General features: G+C 35.5%; 1 protein-coding gene across 1 annotated transcript in view; it reads left to right on the top strand.

Moving 5' to 3' along the window:
* The first annotated feature begins 15,682 nt into the window (after nt 1-15,682).
* Nucleotides 15,683-24,572, top strand: part of LOC124638486 (Down syndrome cell adhesion molecule-like protein Dscam2) — a 60,848-nt gene continuing 51,958 nt past the window's right edge. The window contains exons 1-2 of the mRNA XM_047175458.1: nt 15,683-15,704; nt 16,746-16,864. Of these exons, the coding sequence (XP_047031414.1) occupies nt 15,683-15,704; nt 16,746-16,864 (141 nt within the window). The remainder of the gene's footprint in view (nt 15,705-16,745; nt 16,865-24,572) is intronic.

Raw genomic sequence — 24,572 nt, 5'->3', positions numbered from 1 at the left:
GTACAAAAACAACGGTTGTAATTACAGCTATCGAACTCCCTGTTTTTGTTGCAAAGTGATTTTATGGTTCACTTTGGCAAGTGTTGCCAGCTCCGGTAAGGTAATTTACTTTGCCAATTAAGCAAATTCAGGTCGAGTTTTTTTTTTATGTGCGAATCTATTTGCGTTTCCGCAACCCTTTTAAATACGCTAATGGTTGTTTGTTTTATATGATTTTTTTTTGCATAATTAGCGACGTGCGTTTTTGGAGGTGGCTTGTAATTGTTACTGTCAGGCCATGCTATAAGGTTGGTTTTGCCGTCAAAAGTTATAAATTAGGTATAGTTATAAATTATAGGTTTGATTCTAGTTGCCCATTCCAAAAGTAGCTTCCTATGGAGAAGAACGGGCAAGAAACTCCATAGTAACTCTTTTTAAAATATAATAGGTATTACAGACAAAAAAACATCCGGTTAGATATAATTGGTATAATCCGGTTAGACTGGAAGCCGACCCCAACATACTTGGGAAAAAAGGCTCGGAAGATGATGACAGACAAAAAAATATGAGAATAAAATGACAAAATTAAAATGCTACATGGTTTTCACGTTCACATACGCCATAAAAAAACTGTGCCTTTATAATACTATAAAAAACTGAGGTTAAGTATCTACATATTTTAGTGCACTTCTGTATATCCAAATAAGGTTGGCAAAATCTTAAAGAATTTTGACATAAATATTGTAACGACATGATATAATATTTTTACGTATTCAATCTCCTTCGTATTGATATGAGCTATATTAATAAAGTGACTCATAGCCTCGTGGCGATGGTGGGCCACCCCTGGGAGTGCCGGCTTATGGACGCTCTTTTTATTAACATTAATAGCCCAGTTATGGAACTATTTATAGGAAAAATGAGCACGAATATAGAAATGGCGGGAGTAGGTATATACATAATATATGTAGTTGGTATCATGTGTGAGAAACCCGAGGATGACATAATTATTTTGAACAATGTAGTATAAGAAAAAGGCACAGATTGGTTACTTTACCTTATCGAGTTAAACTATTAGGGCCTTACTACAAAAACTTTAAACCCTGTTTTACACTTGTCTAATAAAATTTTGGCTGCAAAATGAACCATATGTCAACGTCATAATTTGACATTTTTTTAGACAAGGCATGAACTGACGTCTAAAAGTTTTTGTGGTAAGACGGTTAGTAGTTACAATACAGCGTACAGTATAAACTGTAGTCACCCTAGGATACGATTTTTTTCCACACCCACTCACACCTACATAATCGTACATTCAATATTGAAAATAATGGATATAAGCTAAGTCGGTAAAATTCTCTTATAGAGAGAGTTCTCATGTCACTACATAAGATATCTTTGTCTATCTAAAACTATCGAAATACCATCCTTCACATAACATACACCTAGTACTTAAGTTTAGAGAATATTAAATATTATAGGTTATTGGAAAAATGTGAAAAGTCGAGGGCGGGCGCCCGTCGGCTTCGCAATATCCCGCTGATGGCATTCCTTACCTGGCTGCTGACCTCTTTGCTTTCAAGCTATACCATACATTACAACGGTTATTAGGTGCAAAGTTTCATAAAAAAATGTTCCAACTATTTCTATAGGATAGTATCGAACGGTATATCCACTATATGATGGTTTCTACATGATATCAAATTGTTATTACATATTTACTAGTAAGCTGAATTTTCGAACAGTTAGGTCTATATTACGATGTGTTTGTAGATAAATTTTTATTTGTAGGAATGGGCTCGTTAGATGTCGTGTAGGAGGAAGTCTGGACCGCACCTTTATGCTCAGATGATACACTACACAACTTTTTTTAGTCTAATCCAGAACTTTGATATCTTAAGAAATTCTTTAATAGGTTATTTATTTCTACCTCACAATTTATAACAACGTCTGACTCTACTGATTAACCTTATGTTATCTTTTCTGAACAAGTACCCATAGTCTGTGTGTGACTCCTATGAAAGTTTGAAAGTTAATGAAAAATTTAATCTCCTGTAAGCCATGAGCCGTGATCCAACCTTAGCTTAAATGTTCCAAACTGAAAGTTGTGAAATTAACTTCAAAATCTAGATGAGCTGAAAAATAATTGTATGAAAGCATTAACGTTAGGTAACTTTAATTAGCAATCACACTTTGTTAATTTGTGTGGAGTGATAAATTAAAATATACTTAATTTGTTTCATGTTTTTCAAAATCGCTCAGCAATTATTAGTTTTCTGAAGGTTAGATTCAAAACCTTAGATATAAGCATTTTCACAACAGTATCCAAAACAAAAGCAATTTATATACCAAAACAAAATATATGTGAAATGGAATATTATCAACTTATCGTATTAAAAATTTCATCAAAAATAATATAAACTGACTACCAATATTCAAGTAGCTTTATAATCCAAAATAAAAATAAGCTCAACTTTCGATCGGGCTTCAACCAATTTTATATAGCTGCAAACTAATCTATAAGTTTATTAAATTTTTCGGTCACCCAACACTATGAAAAGGCACGTCATTTCATAGTAACTCGAGTTTCTATGCGACCAAAGCCGATATTCCGAACAATGATAAAGATTATTTGAAGGTTTATTCCAATATTGCCATAAATGGCATTAAACCACTCATCCGATATAATCACGTTTGATATGCGGCAGGCAATATCACAGAATTCGGGTCCGAAGCATTATTTATATTATCTGAATACAATATTACCTTATCCGTTGTGTATTAACATAATAACATTTCAGACTGATTTATTTCTAACAAATTCAGTAATACATTTTCTATCAACTTATTTTTGTGAGCGATATCGAGACAGTTCTCATTTAATTTGACAATCTTAGTTACAATTTTCTGCTGTTTGATCTGTCAAACTGTCAACGAATGTACATTGAATTCAATTAGATTTGCGTATTCATTTCATTTTTCTATTGAAAGAATGGTTTGATAATATAGCAGAATTTCGGTATAGACAATGGGACTAATAAAAATACTCGATGTCTTGATCGAAAAATATAATATTTTTCTGAAAGAGCATAATAATGGCGTCCACGGCCGATTTCGGCCCCGGCGGCTGTTCTCATTTAAGGAGATCTGCCAGCTGCGCAGGACATACGTATTATAGTGCACGAGCATTTGCGCAGACACAGGTGCACTCCCTATTCCTTTACTCTCTCTATAACCCGATGGGACGGCAATCCGACACGACCGGAAAGAGATCAGGCGCAGGACCGACATTTACGTGCTCTAAGGTTACCATAATAAGCGTCTCACAGTTGATCTTTTCAATATAATTTGCAATGTCCGTAGGGTACCTGAATATCCAGCGATTTATTATGTTTCGTCTTGTAGTTCCACAATTGAACATCGCAATACAGAGTTCATAACTGTTGGAAAATCCACCTAACTTGACATTGTTATTCTCGAAACAAGCTGATTAATTATGCTTGGAAATTATAGCTTTTAATAAAACAAATGACTTTCATCTTCATCATCGGCCGCTAAGCTGAAAGATGAAGTTTCCAAATCATGAAAGATGGCTATAGGATTCCTTATTTAATTGCTTTTCACAATAGAGTCAAAATCCCGACTCTAATTTCCATCTTATTGTTGCATTTGTATAAGGATCTTCCTAATAATTCGTCTGTATTGTTGCTTATAAGTGTTCGCCCGGCTTCGTCTGCAAAAGGGTTCGTTTATAAGCCGTACTTATGTATACTTATAGGGTATTGTAGCTCGATCTATTGTGCCACTAATGAGCAATCACCGCGACTCACTTCACGCATTTCTACCCTTTCAATGGCGTATAGACAACTTTAAATAGATGTTTTTATAGGTATGTGTAGTTCGTCCCATTGATAATGACCTGAGTTTGTTCTGTGAGTAGCTAGGGCTATTAAGAATTAGATTTGATGGGTTCTGATCTGAAGGGTTAGATTATTTTTATCGGTGACTTTGTGTCTTATAGTAGGCAGTAAATAGTACGACCCTTATAATGTACCCAATTAATTTACAAAATTGTTTATGCATGATTTACATATTCCCAGGACGTCATTTGACTAATTTCTACCATGGTTTGAATAGATCACTTTAGACTATATTACTTACTCTCTGAGGAAATATCTACAAAGGCATAAGTCTATCTCGAAGCCAATATATCCAGAGTTACAGCGCTGTCTCGATAGCTACAAGGATGTTACTCACGAGATAAGCTATCGAACAGTGAAACAGATATTAACCTAATTGAAAATCAATCGCTGCGATAAATTCTTGGCACAGACCTTATCGATGCAACACGACAACTGCAACATACATCAACTGTAAGCATCGAGAAACATACACAGTACAATATTTATACTTATATAATAATATTATAATTTTTTTTTGTTTCTTTGTTTGGCTCCGGAACTACTAAACGGATTTGAAAAATTCTTTCACTGTTGGAAAGCTACAACTCTTAGTTGCCGAGTAACTTAGCTATATTTTATTCCCGTACGGGCAGTAGTTACCACTGGACGCGGATGACACCACGGGAAAACAGCTAGTATGGGTATAAAACATTAACCAAACATCGATATTTTTTGTAATCTGGTTTCAAATAGATTATTTACATTCAAGTCGATTTACTTGAAACGATACCTAAAACACATTAATCAGTTACCCGCTTCAGAAAATAAATGGAGAACATTTCGTATTAAAAGATATCAAAGGGAGTTTTCGCAATAAATTGATATCATAAATCAATAAACAATATAATGTAATTGAGAAGAGGAAACGGATGCTTCATGCGTATTAGGGCATGCAATACCGGTTAACCGGTTTCGTTTTTACCGGTAAATCGCCCATTTTTGCGAGTTTTAAATTACCGGTAAAAATAATATGAAACCGGTAATTTACCGGTTTTTACGTTTTTCTGATAAAATATAGCAATTGTTCATTTAACGTCAAATCTTTGTTATGTAACCTGAATATAATGTAATGTTGCATACATTACGTATTGTAAGTGTTACAGATGCTGTTTTTTAGTAAACTTGTGTGTCCTTAACTATCTCTATGTTAGATACAAATCTTCTTTCTCATCTTAATTTATAAAATCTAAACAAATTGTATTCATTCGGTTATTCTGTTTTTCCTCAAAACTGTCAGCTTATATTAGGTACAAATGTAGCTAATGCTTATTTTACCTACTCTATGACCTTACTGAGCAAGGGCTTTTACTTCACCACCATGTGGACAGCTCTGAGGACACGGTGGAGCACACAGTCCAGGTGTGCACTGCCTGGGAAGGGTACCGCCGTGTTGTCGTCGAGGCAATAGGCAGCGGCGACCTTTCGCGTCCTTCCCTGGTTCAAGCCATGGTCCGGAGCTAGAGGGAATGGGAAGCCGTCGCCTCCTTCTGCGAAGCAGCCATGCTCGAGAAGGAGACGGCGGAGCCACTGCGAGTAGCACCTCTCATCCCAGCCGCTGTAGTGGACCAGGAAGACACCACGGGCGCCGAGTGTCGAGAGACGACTCCCGGCCACCGTAGGCGTCGGTCTGTGGGCGGTGAGTTCGGGTGGCTCATCGTTCCACCGTCTGCATAGACAACAGACCCGTGTCAGCGGCGCGCGTTGTTCCACGGGCTGCTCAGGGAGATGTCAGCAAACCCAGTGGGGCCCAGCAGGGCCAAGGCCTGCCGGGGCCGCGGGATTGTTCGAAAGAGTTACCGCGACCCTGGTCCATAAAACGCCTACTAAAAAACATGGGTTTTAGACAGAAAGAGTCTGTCATTTGATGATTTACCATAAAAAAGGGCTTTCACTTCAATGAAAAATATATTTTTTTACGGTAATTCTTAGCGTTTATCCCGTCTTGTGACGGGGTCGGCTTTCCGTATCTTCCTTCTTCCACTTCGCTCTATCCTCCTGAATAGACATCTTTCTCTTCGAGTTCGCAGATTTTCATGTCACTCAACCACCACGGTTTTGGCCTGCCTTTGCGCCTTTGACCGGGTCTATTGAGATTGAGTATCACATTCACACTGCCGATGTCCTCAGGTGTCACTCCTTTTTACATGTCCGTACCATCGCAGCCGTTTCTTTTGCATTTTGTCGGCGACATCGCGTACGGATGGTAATGACATGTTTTTTGTTACGGCCCACGTCACAAAAAACGTTTACCACCTTATACTTTGCATATTTATTTAGTTTTTGCTTTAAGACTACCCAATCTTATTGTTATAATATCACATTAAAAAAATTACAAAAATTACCGTTTTACCGGTTTACCGGTAAAAATATTTCTATTACCGAATTTTTACCGGTAATTTTTGTTTTACCGAAATTGCATGCCCTAATGCGTATGTGTGTGTGTTATGAAAACCGTGATTCCGGCGAGTATTTTTCTTTAATAAGCTATGTATCCGAGAAGATAAGATTTTATTTATAAACGGGGATAGATATGAACTTGTATTTACATTACGTCTAGTTCAAAATTGGATCTTAATCAAAGCATATTTAAATGTATGTTGAGCAATTTCAGTATTAAATATGTACTTGGCTAGTGTCTAGTAAGTAGTAAGTACCTATCTGATTTGTTCTTGTGTTGTAACTTGTCACTATTGAACTACATATACTGTTTTTTTTTTTATTATTTTTATTACTGTTTTGCCTGTAACTGTAAGCAAACTTCAGGCTAAACCTTTATGTGTGCGGGTCAATTTTTACGCATTAACTATGGGTAATCACACTTTGTCAAGTATTAGAGTCCTTTTTATAATAAAACTAAAGCACTGATTAATCTTTAAAAAATAAAAAAAAAACATTGAACACGAAACAGCAAAAATGTTTCGTTGCTGTCAAATGGGCGGATTATAAGAGCTTAAGTTGAGAATCACATCCAGTGAAATGTTGAATGGAGGCAATCAGGCTGCCAGTTGCCGCTGAAGGGATGAAGTATGCTCTTGCTTCATGCAGACGTATTTACAATGCACTGTTAACTGTTTTCATGTTTTGTATTACCTATGTGTACATGTATTCATAATTAGCGGCTACGGCCCTTACCGGGATATAATATAGCCTATGTTCCTCGGGAAGAGTGCAGCTTTCAAACAGTGAAATAATTTCTAAAATCAGTTAACAAACAAGTAATGTTTCCTCTGTATTTTATTATTATTGATACGCTATTAGTGGTGTGATGACGAAGAGCTCGCTCGTCATCTTATCGAAGTCAATGAGGGTTACCGCGTATGAAATCGCCGCTAGAGGCGCTTGTGTAGCGTGAGGTGCCACTGCCACTGTTGGTTTACGCGCGAGGGTTTATATTTCTAATTAAATTAATATTATGAATATTTAACAATACTTTAGATTAATTATGGCAAATACAGATCAGGGTTCTATAAATGTCACTGCTTTGACACTCTTTAATCTTTCGGAAACTTATGTTTGCATTTCTTTTTCGAGCAAAACGGCACTGCGCAACACTGTGGCATCGCCAATACGTTCACACTATAGTTCTTTTGTATTACATATGATCTAATATAATCATCTAATGTAGATTTAAGTTTTAGCGCTCATAATACGAACTTTGATTGCCATAGTTTTAGACCTCGCGCTACAGTTGCGCCAACTGGTGAAACAAAAAACGGTAGCCCCCATTGTGGTGACACCATAGATGTAATATAATAAACAAGATTGCGCACGCTCAAAATATATATTTACGAAAATGAACTCTATTCCAACGCAATAAGGTACTAAATTTGTTGCATAATACACAGAGGCAAATCCGAGCCGAGAGGGATAGTTAGAACGGAGGCCGTTTGTCTCTTTCTAACACCTTGCCAGCATAAAAAAATGTTGTGATCAACAGTTTTGTCTTGTCGTTTTGTCACATATATTTTTATCTTATTTTAACAATTGTAAGTCATCAAATTAATAAAAATCGCATTAATTTATTGTACGAATAAATTATTTATATAAATTATTATTCTTAAAACATAAACAACATAAATTTTTATTCAGTTTTTTTATTTATTTTCTAGCGGTAACCCTGAACATTCTTGGCGCATAATCAGCATTTAAAATTTTGTTTATATTTTTTGTATTAAATCAATTTAAACTATTTAAATGGTGAAAAAGTGTTACGTTTATACTTGTAAAAGTGAATCCTATGGCGGTTGCAAATATATCGTTCCACAGGTTAGCTAATAATAACATTTTCGTAAACCAAACAACTAGGGTGCCCATGAATTCTTGTAATGAGTGAAAATATGGGTGATGGATTTTAAAACTGTTGTACTATTGTTATAGCTTCCCAAAAAATGAAGAAAGGCGACATAAATGGCTCAGCAGTCTGTATATGAAGTAGAAATACAAAAAAAAAACAGTCTTCACTTCGAATCTTCCTGCTTTTATACTGCTAATTCCCGCTAATTATTAAAGACCTTTATAAGTATCTTAAGATCACAAACTGCGTAAGTTAAAACTTCAATACCAATCTGCGTTTAATAATCTTAGTAAATTCGGATTTGTCTCACATAGCTTAATCTCATAGTCACCCTATTGGAAAGGGACAGACAGCCTCCGTACTAACTGTTTCACTCGGCTCGTTTTTTGGGTTTATGTGCGCAGTCCTGTTTACTAATATTATGTCTATGGGTGACACCTTCACTGCTTTGAAACAAAAGAAGGTCTCAAAATGGCGGCCAAATATTTTTCTATCTCCGTCATACTTATGCAAACTGCAACAGAAATACATACGTGAAGTTGTTTACCTTTTAAGTGACGTTTGAGTATTTCGACATAGCCATCCTAACTTTGAATGAAGTTGATCAACAGTAAGTAAATGTACAGATTATCTGCTGAATCGCTAAAGCACACAGCTACATTCGGACGCACATTCCGCTTAATGCAGCGCTGCACTAAGAAACTAGTAACTACTTACAGTTAAATCTATTCAAAGAGCTGATGTTCGCTAAGATATACGAAGCTATAAACATGTAATTAACTTTACGTACAGTTTTCAAAGTAGGTACTTAAAATACAGCTAAATAATTCGATGTAGTTTTTGCTTTATTGGGTAGAAATTACTGATTAGAGTTATAAATTGAAAGGGTTTCTACCTTAACTATAGCATAATGCTCAGGAAAATAAGTTAGACCTCATGCCAAGTCATGTGCTGCATAATATATAATGTATTTTAATATAATAATTCTTTCTTGCAATTGACTTTCTACTACTGCTGGGAAAAGGCCTACCTACTCTCGATTCTTCGAATGATTCCACCAATATCGCTTGTAGGCGTCCTTCTCTTCCGAGGCTTACTCCCTTCGGTGTTCGTCTAGGGGTGTCCACTGGGTGATACGTTCACTAAACTATATTTACGTATTAGGAGAATTATGACAGTCTAGATGCTTTACGCAATAGAATTCAGCTACAATCCTGCACTCATATACAAACGAGCATCATTTTGTTTTTATAAAACGTGGTTTTTCAATAAGCTGGATATACGACAATATACCACTAATTACTCCCATCTGATATTCTCACACTATTTTATTTCAATTTCCACAAACATGAATGATTTATGCTGAAATTGTCCTCGTCGCTTGTGATTATCATAATTTATTTATTGTTTTTCGGGATAATGGATAACATAACTGTAATAGTTATTATTATATTTATGCTTATTTCTCTGTGATAAATGGCCTCATCATCATACGTCATATGAATAAAAGATTTCAGTTCATTGTGTCACGGAATTAAAATAATTACAATGAAACATGAAATAAAAGATATCAGAACAAATTAGACAAAGTATTTTAATTTAATATTGCCAACGTTCAAGAAATTACTTCACGTTCCAAATTTAATTTTAATAGGTAGGTAAGTAAACTTGAACCTTCAAGAAATTATTACGACTTAAAGATAATGGAAGCAAGTTTTACTGAAAATTTTGCTCCAGCCATTTATACGCTTTTAGAATAAATTTATAAGACCCACCTGTCGGGCAATGGAACTATTGCGAATAATAATGACGCCAACTTTACTAATTAGGACCTCTTCAGAGGAACCTACTTAAATCACACTAAAAAGTTATTTTACAAGGACATATTTAATGGACTTTTACTAGGTATTATATTTTCTGTACGCCTTTACATACACTTATATCAGACGTAAAAATTATTACAGCCAACTAGGTTTCTATATTACGAAATCGCTATAATTTTATGTGGCCTTTGTTATTGCAAGACTTTCTTATACGATCTTTCTATGCATCTATATAATATTGGTTGGAGAACACAAAAAAATAACTATATCTTCACCTTTATATAGGTACCTACTGTTGAATACGTGACCTATCTAAGAACGCACTTATCTTTGTCCACTAACTGTACTTCGCTAGATAAAATACCCCGCTATATTGAATTATTAGCTTCTATTGATCCAGTAGGTTCTCTTACTATGATGAATAGCAGCCAATAATTTTAATCTTCGCTCAAACCTCAATAAATTATGTCCTATCTATTTTATGAGGACATTTTATAGTGTGCCTTACATAATACTGTTCCTTTGTAAAAGGTGAGCTTGGAACTCTTACAAATCCGAATAGATTTATGTGGTTTTCCAGTGGTATTGGTTAACAAATTGGATGGTGTTTTTGACTGAATGACACTGACAATCTAACGTTTGAGCTATTTCTAGGCAATCAGCTAAGCTAGGTATTCAAAATTGTAAACTACGATGCCTTTCATGATAGCAATTGTTTTTACTAAGTTCGAGACACACTAAGCTTTCATATTAGGACAAAGACGTGTACACATGAAAGTCTTCCTAACATTAGAACGAGAGAAAGATGGAGTACATAAAAGGGCTTACAGGCCCGTCTCATTTTTACCTTAAAAACAGGATCACCTTAACTTATCATGTTTCAGACTTTAGAGAAATTCTTCAGCAGCCTTTGAGATCTAGAATATCTTAGCAACTCAAGTTATTTGTACCTGTCTTGTAATAAATTTATATGAAAAGTGTGGCAAGTAATATTCTTCAAATTGGGTACTTACATTCTAAGAAATAGGCAATAAGTTAGTTCACAAATATAATATATTTGTGAACTAACTAACTTATTGCCTATTTCAGCTAACCTAATAGGTTAGCTTTGAGAAGCAGAGCGTGTAATGTGTTTCTGTGTTTATTGAAATATTTCTCTTATCTTATTAATTTAAATCCAAACGTGACTTTTGTTTTGATACTTTGTAAATATGCATTAGACGCTTTTACGCAAAATGTTGAATTACTATGGAATTACTTTACGGACATTTTTAAATTTTTAGTCTGCGAGACAAAAAGTAAAGCTTGGCTGCAAGATGCATCCTACCATCGTGCGTTATATACAATTGTGCATACCTTTTAATACGCTAACTGAATATTTGTCCTTACTTTACCTATACATTTAATTTCTATTTGAAAATATCTTTTCTCCTCCGTGGAAAATACCAACAAAATATTTAAAAGTGGAATTTGTAAACATAGATTAAAGCTTAACAATGGATAACCATAACCACAGATAACGGTATGTCATCCATCAATGACATAACGAATACGAACCGCAAATTGTCACAGTTATGGCAATGTGGACAAACTGACCATAAACACAATATAATCTTTATTTTCGGTATCCATTTATTCAACATTTTAAAATAAACTACAGCCTAATTAAAAAAAAAGCATTCTGTTCCACCAGCATCGTAACCATGCATAGTCTTACCTACCGGGGCGGTTAGGGCTGGGCTCCATAAAGAAAAACTTCCAGACTATGCGTGCCATGTCGAGTAGCACAGCTGTCTGCATCAAGCGCTTGATCCAAGCAACCATCTATCTCATATCATATCATTATCATATTTAAAATTTATTTATTATTCCGCTATGCCAGTTGTTTATATACTTTAAACATTTTTTAAAAGTTTCTACAACAAAAAGAAATATATACCACTGAAAACCAAGTTTTAGTTTCAGCGGTTAGGCTTTGTTCATGAATTACTAAGAATGAATAACAAATAACCTCTGTAGGCACCAAGTTTTATGATTTGAATGGTTCAACTTTGAAAACTTTTAAGTTTACATTGTTAGAAAAAATACTGGGACTTATGAAGGTTAATTATAGCATTTGTAGCATTCATCTATCGATACCTACTATTGACTCTTGATTAAAATTAATTAAAGCTTTGAAAGAAAACCATTCTTAAGAGCCATCTAGGCGAAGAATAAAGTTGCGCAAAAATTACAAAAAATATATTGTGCAATAAAAATGTTAGCCGCTAAAATATTGCGCAATATACACAATTCGTAATATTGCGCAATTTAATTGATTATCGAACCTGCCTTTCAATTAAAACAAACGCAATGCCTAAGTATTTACAGAAATAGAATAGAACAATTAATGAAGAAGCAAAATAAACGTTTTAAAAAACTAGCAACATGCGTTTGCTCTTTCCTCTGGTCTGATCTCCGCTGTACAAATGCCGCAATTAAAGAGACGAACACTTTCAATTAATTAGCATTGCAAAAAGTAGACTGAAACTGATTGCGCTTACAAATTGTGGCTAGGAGGGAGAGCACTTCTGTAGGAAACTATAAATTGTTGATTGCAAACATTGTTTTAACGCAATGTGACGAGCATGGCACTGAAAATACTGATATTATAAAAATGTTAGAAGAGGTTTATACAAGCTGTTGATTTGCATCCGTGCCATATTCAAGGAGGTAATTATGCTAATGATTCTGGACCAAAATCAACAAAAAAATTGGTACGTGTTTTTTTATATAATTTTTTTTTTCAGAATTCCGTAAATGTCATCTAGCCTTATTTAAACTTGGCGCGTATGTTACTGGCCTTAAAACCGTGCTGCGCCCTCACAAAAACGCAAATACAAAGCATACGCAACGATCACTCATAAATTTCTTTCATAAAATTGGATTACTTCTGAAATACTACGACATTACAATGACAAAAAAGCAGTGCATATTATAGTAGTAGTTATAGTTATAGTAGTTATTTCCCATCTACTGTAATTCCAATCGATTACTTACGTATTTTATGTCCTCCTCCTGAACTATGGCACAAATGCAAATCAACACCTTGTATTAAGAAAATATAAAATAAGGCATTTGTAGTTGTTTATTACAAATAAACAACTATTTCTTTTTACGCATAGAAGACCAAGACATAACAAAACAATGATAGCAGAATTTTAAGACCTAGACATAAAATTTGATATTTATGAGCAATTATGCAGTTGATACATAGCTCAAAAACTCCACTTAAAATTTTATAATATTTCAGCAAATAATGTCTATTTGATCAACGTTAGATACTGGTGCTATTCCAACTATATCCACACTATCTTATACTGCAGCACATAAGACGTTAAACATTACCTCAGCGTTCAAACTCAACATCTCAGCTTCCTAACTCGAACGCTTTATAATATCAACACCATTTCACAGGTGATTGAAGCTGCATCCTTATTGTAGACTGTCGGCAGCCAGATGCACCATGCAGGTTGAAGTACCCTCGGATGTAGATACGGCCTGTCTGCGAAGCTTCCGTCTACACTGTGGTTGTGCGGGCTTGTTTGTGTTTCTATATTATATTGTGTAGTGTTCTTGTGTTTGTGTTCGATGATTATCGTTTTAGTTTAACGCTTGTATGTGTTGTTGGATTTTAATAAAATGTTGATAAAATTGTTATCATTTTAAATAAATAATTTTAACATACCGTATTTGCAGAATATCGGATACACGGATATGACGTGTAGGGTTCTGCTGTATTTCAATAAATATTAGACATTTTCTTAATGCTGCTCAAGTGTCTACATTCCAGTCTAAATTCATAAAAAAAAATCAGAGTAAATAAAACTACTACATAGGTTAACATATACTATAAATACATATAAAAGGTTAAAACTACCCTCTTACTACAACCAAAACAATGAAAACAAAACCCGATCACCCACACAAACGAACCAAAACAGAATCCTCACATAATCGTTGGCTGACGTCTCTATTCCGCTTCAATTCATTCATTATAACACGATTAGTCAACTGCGCCAATGGAAGCCCACAGCTATATATGAAGACAGACAGACAGACAGACAGGCATCCGCGGTTGTCGCGAAATTAAACGGAAATCGAACGTTGCGGCTTGTGACCGCCTCCGAGAGGACTATTGTATACGAGTCTATACGTAAATACCTTATTGTGTTCACGGTAGTATCGGGATTTATCTAAAAGGGTTTTATTTTAGAGAAGGTAGATAGAAGGTGAATGAATGGTATAACATTTTTTTAAGGTTAATAAGCTAGATATGTGTTTTGCCTTCAGAAAAAGGTTAATTTGTGTATGAGTATTTTGAATTTGAAGAAGAACATAAAAGTTTAAGGTTTTAACAATATATACCAAGAATAACTTCAGCATCACGTTCTTTGAGACATTCGTCAAAGCCTTCAGTTGAAAACAGAAAGACTGCAGAAATGCCGAGCTTTATTTATTGTTGGAATTTAATAAAAAGTTAGCCGAATTCAGAGACTAGAGAGATTTTATGAACAAAATCCATGGCGTAACAAATATTGACCAAACTTTGTTTCCGAATTTCAATTTCGAGTTAATGTTTGACTAAATTACAAAACGAACAAATTGAATTGCTCTTACCAGTCTGGACTAGGTATGTACAGGCCCGCCGTAAGCGGGCGTGCAGCGCGTGCACAGCACGCGGGCGGCACGTCCTAGGGGGCGGCAAATCGAGCGACTTATCACGTAATATTAAAAAAATACAATATTTTTTACTAATGATTTGATTTCAATATTTCCGAACACAGCAATAGCGCTAAGAATATTACTTACACTGCCGGTTTCAGTTAGGTACATCTGTTGAAAGGACATTTTCAAAATTAAAGATTCTTAAAAACGATTTAAGATCAACCAGTGGCGGAGCGTGGGGCAAATGCTATTTGGGGGGCGGCAAAATTAAACCAATAAAATTTCGGAAAAAGCCGCCCTAGCTTTGGTCGTCTCCTATCAATTTTGACTGTTGCACCCTTTGCATCCCCAAAAAAATTCGCGCTCGCTGCGCTCGCGGCTCCATGTCAGATATCGCATTTTATCTCGGGCCACCTAGGTCCGCCCCCCCCCCTATATATTTTTTGACAAAACGTATGTAGTCGTAGGGCGGCATAATCAGTTTTGCACGCGGGCGAACAAACAGCTAGCGGCGGGCCTGGGTATGTATCCAAATTTCAATTAATCCCGTTACGCTAGACTTGAGCGTCGGTTAATAATTTCACATTGGTGTCAAATTACTGGATACTAAGTGTTCTATTTGTCCACTGAAAGCGCGTAACTCTGCTTTTATTATGTTCGTAAACTGACCGAAACTGAAACTCACTGAAAGCTGGAACTGAGTTCATGAAATGGAACATAGTACACCTAATAAATTGTCCCAACTTTTTGGTGGACAGATTTGAACTAATGAAATGTCCGATTCATGTTTGCAATAGCGTTACGTAACTACGCTTCAGAAAAGTTGTCAGGAGCAACTGTCACGTCACACATTCACAGATACAGCCCGAGGGAGGTATTACAATTTTCGGGGTCTCAAATGAGTGGAGAGAGCCACAATGGCCACCGCTTTAATGCGAAGTTTGGGACCTTATTCTATTAGGGACGACACGACACTACCGCACGTTACGTGACAGCGTGCAAAACCGCCTTAAGCCCCCATTGTGCTCGGCCAAAGAACTAGTTTAAGTTTGCATAGATAAAATCGATAAGTTAAGTGCAAGCCGAGTCTCGCTATCAGATGCGGGGTCGTTTAAGCGGATTTTATCATTTTACAAATGTACTTTACTGAGCTTAGGTTAGTTAAACTTTGGTAGTTTGCTTCAGAGGAACAAATTTAGAAATGTTTCGGTGAATTCAATTTGTAGATTCAAAGGTCTCGCTCTTGTTATTTCACTCAGTATGACCTTATCTGTGGTTAGTGAATTAGCGCGATTTCCGAGTAAGGTTTATATTTATTGCGTCTTTTAACCATACGAAGAACTGCATATAATAAAGGGTGTTAAGAAAGATGTAATTTGTCAAAGTATTACTGCGTTTTATACAGCATTAATTCGTTATATCCTGTAATCTGTGATATAAGAAAGTAAATAAAAACGGCTTAACTGACATACAATTGTAGGTATTTCTCAGTTTCCACACCATTTGAATGTAACACAGGCCTAACTTAAAAAATTTGACCATTTTTTTTTCAAAAAGTAATTTTTTTTCGAAAAGTGTGGTAGCCTAGTGGGTAAAGAACCAACCTCTCAAGTACCCAACCAGGTCTGGCAAGTACTAATGCATTTTTTTTTAAGTTTCTATGTACTTTCTAAGATATCTTGGACACCAATGACTTTGTTTCGGATGGCACGTTAAACTGTAGGTCCCGGCTGTCATTGAACATCCTTGGCAGTCGTTATACATATTCAGAAGCCAGTAAGTCTGATACCAGTCTAACCAAGGGGAATTGGGTTGAACATTTAACTGGGTTGAGGAGGTCAGATAGGGCAGTCGCTGCTTGTAAAACACTTGTACCTGTATCCGGTTAGACTTTGAGCCGACATAGTTGGGAAAAAAGGCTCGGAAGGAGATTTTTTTTTCAACTGAAGTCTTCTAACACTAGTCTTGTATTTGCTTCAGCCGTGCGAGCGTCGCCGGAGCCACGGCGCGCGCCGAGTATACTGGAGCCGCCGCGCCACGTGTATTTCACCAACGACACCGGCGCGCTTCTCAGCTGTGCCACCCGGGGAGACTATCAGGTAAAAATAAATAATTCATTAGGATAAATAAATTATATCTAGACTATTAGGTAAGGGATAAGGTACTTATTTAGCATATGATAGAGATGGATGGAAGCCTACCTCTTCTTAGGAAGCCAGAAGAGGCTGAATAAAATAAAGAAATATATAAGGTGCTGAAGATCTGTCACCTACATGTACATACTGCGGGATAGTGTTAGTTGACTGTTTCAACAATTTTAATTAGTGTTAAGGAGATCAAAAATAAGTTAACTAAAATACATAGATAAGAATATAATTGAGAAATTGCTAGGCAATCCTAAAATATTGCTCATTATTTAAATACGAACAGAAGATTTTCAACAATTAGTTCTATTTTACTTTTGTAAAACTCTTCAAGAAACGATAAAGAGATTCCAACTTAAGTTTAAAACGGCGTTATTAATATTTAAGTACCAAATAATATTATAAAATTAAAGCGAACAAATTGTATTTACCTACAAGCAACCCTCTTAACACAATTTTATTCCAACTCTTTGAAACGGCAGATAAAATAACATTAACCGCACGCTTAATCCCATTATGCAAATTAAAATAAACAAAAATGTTCCAAAGTTGTCAAAAAATACCAAAAATATAATCATTTTGATCCCTTCACCTATCATTTATCGTCAGTGTCTTATACTGAACTCTATCTTTTATCGATGAAGAAATTGATTCCCAGTAAACAAAGGAAAACTTCCAACTTACCATGAAAAACATCTGAATAAATATAAAGGTTAAAGCGATTGAAACAATAAGATCAAAAGTTCGTCTCGTATTATATTTTATTGGGTATGAGTTCATATTGCATAATACCGTTCCTTTGTAGTGACGGAATCAAACGAGGAGCTGTAACTAATGGAGTGAGACGCTATAACAAATTGGAGACAGTGGCCGACCTAAACGGAATATTTCCCAATTTGTTCCCTTTCTCGTAATTCTTTCGCAAAAGAATAAACAAAATCCTTTTCGGCCGGATATTCTATCGTCGTGAGATATTCGTGTCAACTTGACCCCATTTACTTATTGCTTGCCTTTATATATGGATTTCATCACTTATTTTTGTTTCCATTTTTTTTACACTCGCTGGTAAACCCAACGAAACTTTCCACTTTTAATAAATTGAATTTAGCTCGCAGCTTTACTGCGATGTTTTTCGACAGAATAGCTTTTGTTTGGGGATGGATGGTCTCGATAAAATTCGTAGTGTAATATATTTAAGAGACGCATGAAAAAATGCAGTTTAATTTTATATCCGTATATTTTGTTTTCTATTAACACTTTATACATTCTATCTTCATAAATGTACTGCACGTTTAAAAATATATTTATTTTACTGACATTTACTGTTCTCAACCAATCAATGTGATATTTTACATTTTGCCTCCAGTCAAACCATCTCGGATCATATTTTTTATATTTACCAAGAAATGCCAATAAATCCACGCACGTGTTTTATTCCCAACATGTAAGCACATACACAAATCTTTGCCCAAAGCTTGTTATTTTGTTCCCTCACAGGTATTTCCAAGAAGCGCATATCATAGATGAAATATAACGCGTAGCTTCGCATCGCTCGCCAATTTGATTTAGTATTCACAAACCCGCTCTCCCAACTCAAATATAAATAAAGTTTTTCCATTCGACAGAGTTTGGAAGTTAACGGTCACAGACCCAACAGGGAAATAAAGATATACGTAATGTTTCAACATTTCGTTCCGTGATTTGGTTTGTATTTTGTAACTTTTTTGTTTGCTCATTAAATTAATGAGGGCTGTTTATTGATGGAATTTTAGTATCGGAAAAAACCTTCTATAACTAATTACCTACACATTTCCAAAGATATTTTAAATCTCCGTATATATTTTTACAGCCTCCAGAGGTATTGTTTGTTCCGTCAATTACTCTCCATGGCAAACATTAAACTTAACACCCTATTGTTATGGCATGACATTGTGGCTTTAGGGGTATCAGGTGTTGACATTGATTGCCCCATAAAAGAGGAAAACATGCCAAGTAAGTGGCTACTATAGACATTACAGCGTAATCTTAGCACCGATTGCTGGCTCTTTGTATTTTCGAGCAAAGAGGTAAGTAGTAATCAAGGAAAAGGAAATTTCATTAAAACTAAGAGAATTGTTATCAATTCTTCTTAATCAAAGAATCTTTACGGGTCTTTAGTTATACGAATTAAAGCAAAAACTTGTCGGTTGCGAGAATTTCCCGCAAAGTTTTCACATTCAGCCGGAGTTTGGTGGAGTTTGCCGGAATTTGGCTGCGAACGCTCCCCCGGGATGCTAGCTACCTGTTCAATGTGGAGCCTGCCAGAATTCTACAATTAATTCCCTAACTTTTCATTGTAAATATTATTTGATGGCCACTTTGCCACTGCCAGTGCAAAACAATTAATGTGATCATTTTGAAATCTATACCACTTTAAATAATAGTTAGTTTCCTTTAGTTGATGCCCTTGTGGACCTCAGGAGTTTTAATTAACAACAACTTTTTGGGTTCCGAGTGACATGTTTCCGGTGTCATCGTGATAGTCTGAAAACAACTGATATTAAATATTATTTATTTCAATTGAGGATTTATTGGTTCAGGATTTGATTATTTTACCAAGCCTTTGATACACCATCAATAAGATCAATACTCGCTTCGCCTTTTTACATCAAGTAAAAAAATTGCCATAAAACGTTATAGCTTGTTCCATAAAAACGAAGTAGACCATCAATATTTTCTTAAAACCAGACTACAAAACAAAGAAATTTTAGAGAAAAAAAAAACAGAAGCGAAATGGCAGCCGTAAAATCAGAAAATACTGCTTTATTAATGAAGAGGGTGTAAAAGCGTAGCTGGCTATGGAGGGCATGAGTCGAGCTGAACAATCGTGAATGCGGGTCGCAGATGCCACAGGAAAACTAATGAAGTACCGCCATGGAGCTTTAAGAAATGGAACTGTTACCACTCAAATAACAGTTCCGATAATACCAGTTCCAGACAAAAGCCAATAGAGCGATATTTTAGTCATTGTTCCACGGAATCGATTGTAATCTCCAAATGCATGAGCTTCCTCGCGTTGCAAAAGGTGTTTAGATAATATTTCATACAACAATTGTCAGATGTGGGTTAGTTTGAAATAACGGCGAGGACCATTTAGAGGTAGTTTCAATGCGTTAAAGGCCAAGACTTTGGCAAGATAATAATTTATGAACGGTGATTTTCGATAGATAGGCACTTTCATTTATAAGTCCCGTTATTTTTATTTTGCCAATTTCTGGGCCAGCACTATGCCAAACATAAAAATCCATAAATAGTATTTTCGTGACAAAAAAAAAACTCAAAATAAACAGCCACTCACTTTTATTAGTATAATAGTAACAAACCACGAAAAGGAATCACAAACGGAACATAAAAATATTTCACCAGCACATACCTAGCTCCGCAAATCCTTTGTAATTGAAATTGGTGCGGAACCCAGACGCTTTTCATATTTCCTTAGCTTCATTACGCAAATGACATTTTGAACAAACGAGACGTATGCAGATAATATTACACGAATACTTGACAAGGCTCGTCAGAAATGCATATGCATTGTTCATGGCATGTGTATCACGTTTTGTATGAAGCGAATGAAGCAAATTCATGTCTGGTATCTTAGAGACTGCTCGATTAAATATTTATGCTGTTGGTGACGGGGTTGCCATGGAAGACTGAAAAAATAACGAAAGAAATACGGAGACCTGGACATATAACTTTTCCATGAAATTGGAATCTACTTACGTGCAGGAATTGTAAAATAGTGCCGCGGAAAGCAGCAAATGTCAGGGTGTCAATTTGTTTCTAATAGTATTTTACACATAATGTCCGAACTTACTGAAAAAAACATTTTCCAAAAACGTTTAGTCCGGATTTCAGTACCTATTAAATTACATATTTAACTGAATACCAGTATTTTCAATGGAACGAACTTATGTCGTATCTCAGTTTCGGATAACGCGAGTCCCAGTATTCTGACAACTGGGTTTAATTTACACAGATCTTCTAATGAAATATATGAACTACATTATAATTGTTAACCTATGCATAAATAAACCTACCATCGATTATCATGTTACCGCAGATGTTACTTCTCTATGAAGTATACTTCTCATAGTGCACCTCTGTCAAGTTTTAAAACACCATTTAGCTACAAAGCATATGATATGAAAACTTGAAACAGTCGTACAATATCTTAGTTACACAAACTTATTTCCCACTTCGTCGAATACACGCCTGAAGTTTATGTTTACACTTGAGATAGTGCTTTCAGCGAGTATCCCGTAAGGCTTATTTGTTTAACAACTTGTTCCTCTGCAGTCTTACAGCAAATACTATTAATGAATGTTGCCAGACATATTCGTAATTAGAAGCTTATTTCTGCAAAACTTTTTACTGCAGATAAAGAGGTCTGAATGTATCAAAGTTTATTGTTTAATTGTACAGACGCAGACGAGTGTAATTGCTAAAGTTTAGAGGCAAGCCATCTTTTGCGTTGAATTGATCCTATCAATTTTGTTGCTGTACAATTTCCAGTGACAACCAACCATATGCGTAATTTAACTTGTGAAACTTGCGAAGCTGTTCGTAAATATTACAGTAGCATGAAAAACATTACCCTTAATAAAATAATACCTCAAATTAAAAAACACGGGTATTTTATCTTAACAACATTTCAGTGTTTTGTATTTAGCTCTAAAAGGGCTATGTCGTAAACACTTAACATGTACTAGAAATATAGTAGTGCAGCCGATACGAGAAGAAGGTAGTTTCAACTCGAAGTCACGTGCCTCTGCAGAAGCAGACTGACTTAAAAACTGCAACATTGCACTCAACTGAAGGGGCGCTGAAATAAATCGTACGCCGTTTTATTTTATACTTATTCTGTGAAATATGAGTTTGGGCTTCAATAGTGCTCTTAAGGCACTGAAAACATACAGCAGCAGCAACAATAAGTTTCAATGAAACGAGTTCTTAAAGGCAAGATTTGGTGGGTACTGTTTTAAAAATTGGTTGTTGCCGAAACCATGATGAAACTGTGTGACTCGAACTTTTACATAAACGTTTTCTACTATTCACGATTTTATATGCCATGAAAACAAATAATTATCTTCTTATCAAATACCTGTATTTTCGAGCTAAGCTACAGCAGAAGTTAAAAATGTATTGTAGCATTTATTCCAACAAATATTTTTACTAAATACAAAGCACGTTTAAACACTATTCTGACTTTAGTATTAAAGTATGCCAACCAGTAAACTTGTACCTACTGTTGAATAAAATCAGAAACTCTGATTTAATAAGGAGAAAACTTTGTACTCAAACTAAAAGCTTTTTGATTTCTTTAAATAATCACGCAAATTACGTGAGATTTGCCATGTAAGTTAAACACGTAATACCAATGTGAAAGTTTTAACTAGTTATTTAGGCAAACGAAGGACAGAGAATATAATGCGACCTATTATTTGACGTAGTTCTATGTAAGTATTCATCATGAAGTATGCCTACGTCAGCATACATAACTTACCTTATTTTCAAATATAATTTGAATGCGAAGGTAGCGTGTGCTTATTATCACATACAACTTTAACAAGTATATCTTCTCCAGCATACATGAATAAGTCACTATTATTCCATCAAGATCAGTCTCCAAACAGTACGTTCTTGATACCTCGTACCCAAACATATTTCGGTCAGGTAAACATGGAAAGCATTGACCATTCTGAAGTATTGAACAGTGAGGCAATATTCCTTCGATCTTCGATAATATAGGGGTTGAAGTGAGAGAGGTCTCTTATTGGGGACATCATTGGTCGAGTAGTTTTCTCAACTCTTATTTGCCGAGGGTCCGCATCGCAATCTCCTAATGCAAATATTATAGAACTTATTTCAATTTTTCTACGTCAAATTGTCGAAGTTTTTGCGTTATAGAACGTGTCTTTGGTTGATCTTATATTGTTTTTGTAGATTTCGACTTCTTGTTACGATTGAATCGTTAAATTAATTTCGTTCAGTAAAATTAATCATCTGTTTTGGATGTGTCTTACTTTATTTCTTTTATACATAAAAATTAGATTTAATTATGAATTAGTGCATGCAATTGATTGTAACAATTTGTTGCGAGACCATACTGTTACCAAATATTTCTGAAAAAGGCAATAAAACTCTTTTCTCCGTAAAATTATTTTTCCGTCTATTATCCTTAAATACCAATATAATTATAAAGGAACATTAAATATCAAACAAAAATTTACCGGAACAGATACAGCGATTTACCCGTTATTTATACTCGTGAAACATAACTATATGCCATACATGTGGGCACGTACCACGTACAGAACCAAAAGATTACATTAAGAACATCTTAAACTAATATCCTTGATGTGGGGTCGTTCCACGGAGTAAGGAAAGATAAGCGGAGATGTCATAGTGCGGGTAGGACGGTACCTTCTTCTAGGCCAAATTCGTACGGTGGGCATGACTAAAACGATCAATTAAGAGTGAACTAATGAGGCATTCGGGTTATTTGAGACATTTGTCAATGAGTTTTGGTATTACAAAAAATTCTCGATTCCGAAGAAGGCGTATAAGTGTGAAAATAGTAACGTTCTTCCTACACCCTCATTTTGACGCGCTACTATCTTTGGCGACTTACCGTTATGGCACCTCCGCTAGTCATTTTGTTCTCCGTGTGTCGTTCTAATCCACCGTAACAAGATTGTAGGTACACCAAAGGTGATACTAATGGCATTAATACTGGTATCGCTGGCAACTTACGAGGACTTTGAAGATAGCACCCACGCCAGATTATCGTTTTGTACAAAGTAATAAAACTTCTGAGTAAAACGTTTGGTTTCTTTGAAGAATTTTGGTTATGGTCTCTTAGATATAGAGTTATTTAAATCTTATAAAGCTTAGGTACAATATGCTTTCTACCAATTTCAAAAATGCTCGTCTAAAAGTTAAAGTTCCATAAACTCAAAACCTCATAACAATTACCCACGAAGGCACCGAACATCCATAAATTATTCATTCTTCTATCTCCATGCAAATATCACATTCAGCCAGTAAGTTGCAGGTCCCATTGATATCAGGACTCCATTCAGCAAGTCATTTCTTGTTTTGTTGTTTAGCGAGGTTCATAGGAGGGAAGAAAAACCTCCCCCGGCTAATGCCGAGGGCGGGTTTCTTAAACTCTTTACGGCTGGCCAGTCCCTCCAAACAAAGCCGAACTTCCATCAATGCTGGAAGTACAAAGAAAAATATAAAACTTGTAAGTTTCAAAGGGATGATCCCTTTATGTTCTCTTTTTGTTACGCCGAAATGGAATACCCATGATGAATTGTGTTGGATGTCTTAAGAGAAACAAATCTTATTATAGAGGTTTGGGCACGTTTTGGCATGTTGGCTGATGATAAATGTTTATAGAGGTTTATTGGAATGTCTGTATTGCGTATTCTTGTCGGGGTATTTATGAGTTAAGTGGGTTGATGAATCGTATAGATTTAGGACCAAAACAAGCAAACGCAACTAAGGGAGATACTTAACTTTTATACCTACTAGGCATTTTAGCTCTTTCATGAGATGATTATTACACGCTAAATCCCAACATTTTATTTCCTTCTGTTTACGGATATATTAAATACCA

The sequence above is a fragment of the Helicoverpa zea genome, chromosome 17 (genome assembly GCF_022581195.2).
Source record: "Helicoverpa zea isolate HzStark_Cry1AcR chromosome 17, ilHelZeax1.1, whole genome shotgun sequence".
In the NCBI taxonomy this organism is placed as follows: Eukaryota; Metazoa; Arthropoda; class Insecta; order Lepidoptera; family Noctuidae; genus Helicoverpa; species Helicoverpa zea.
This window is presented reverse-complemented; position numbering and strand designations above follow the sequence as displayed.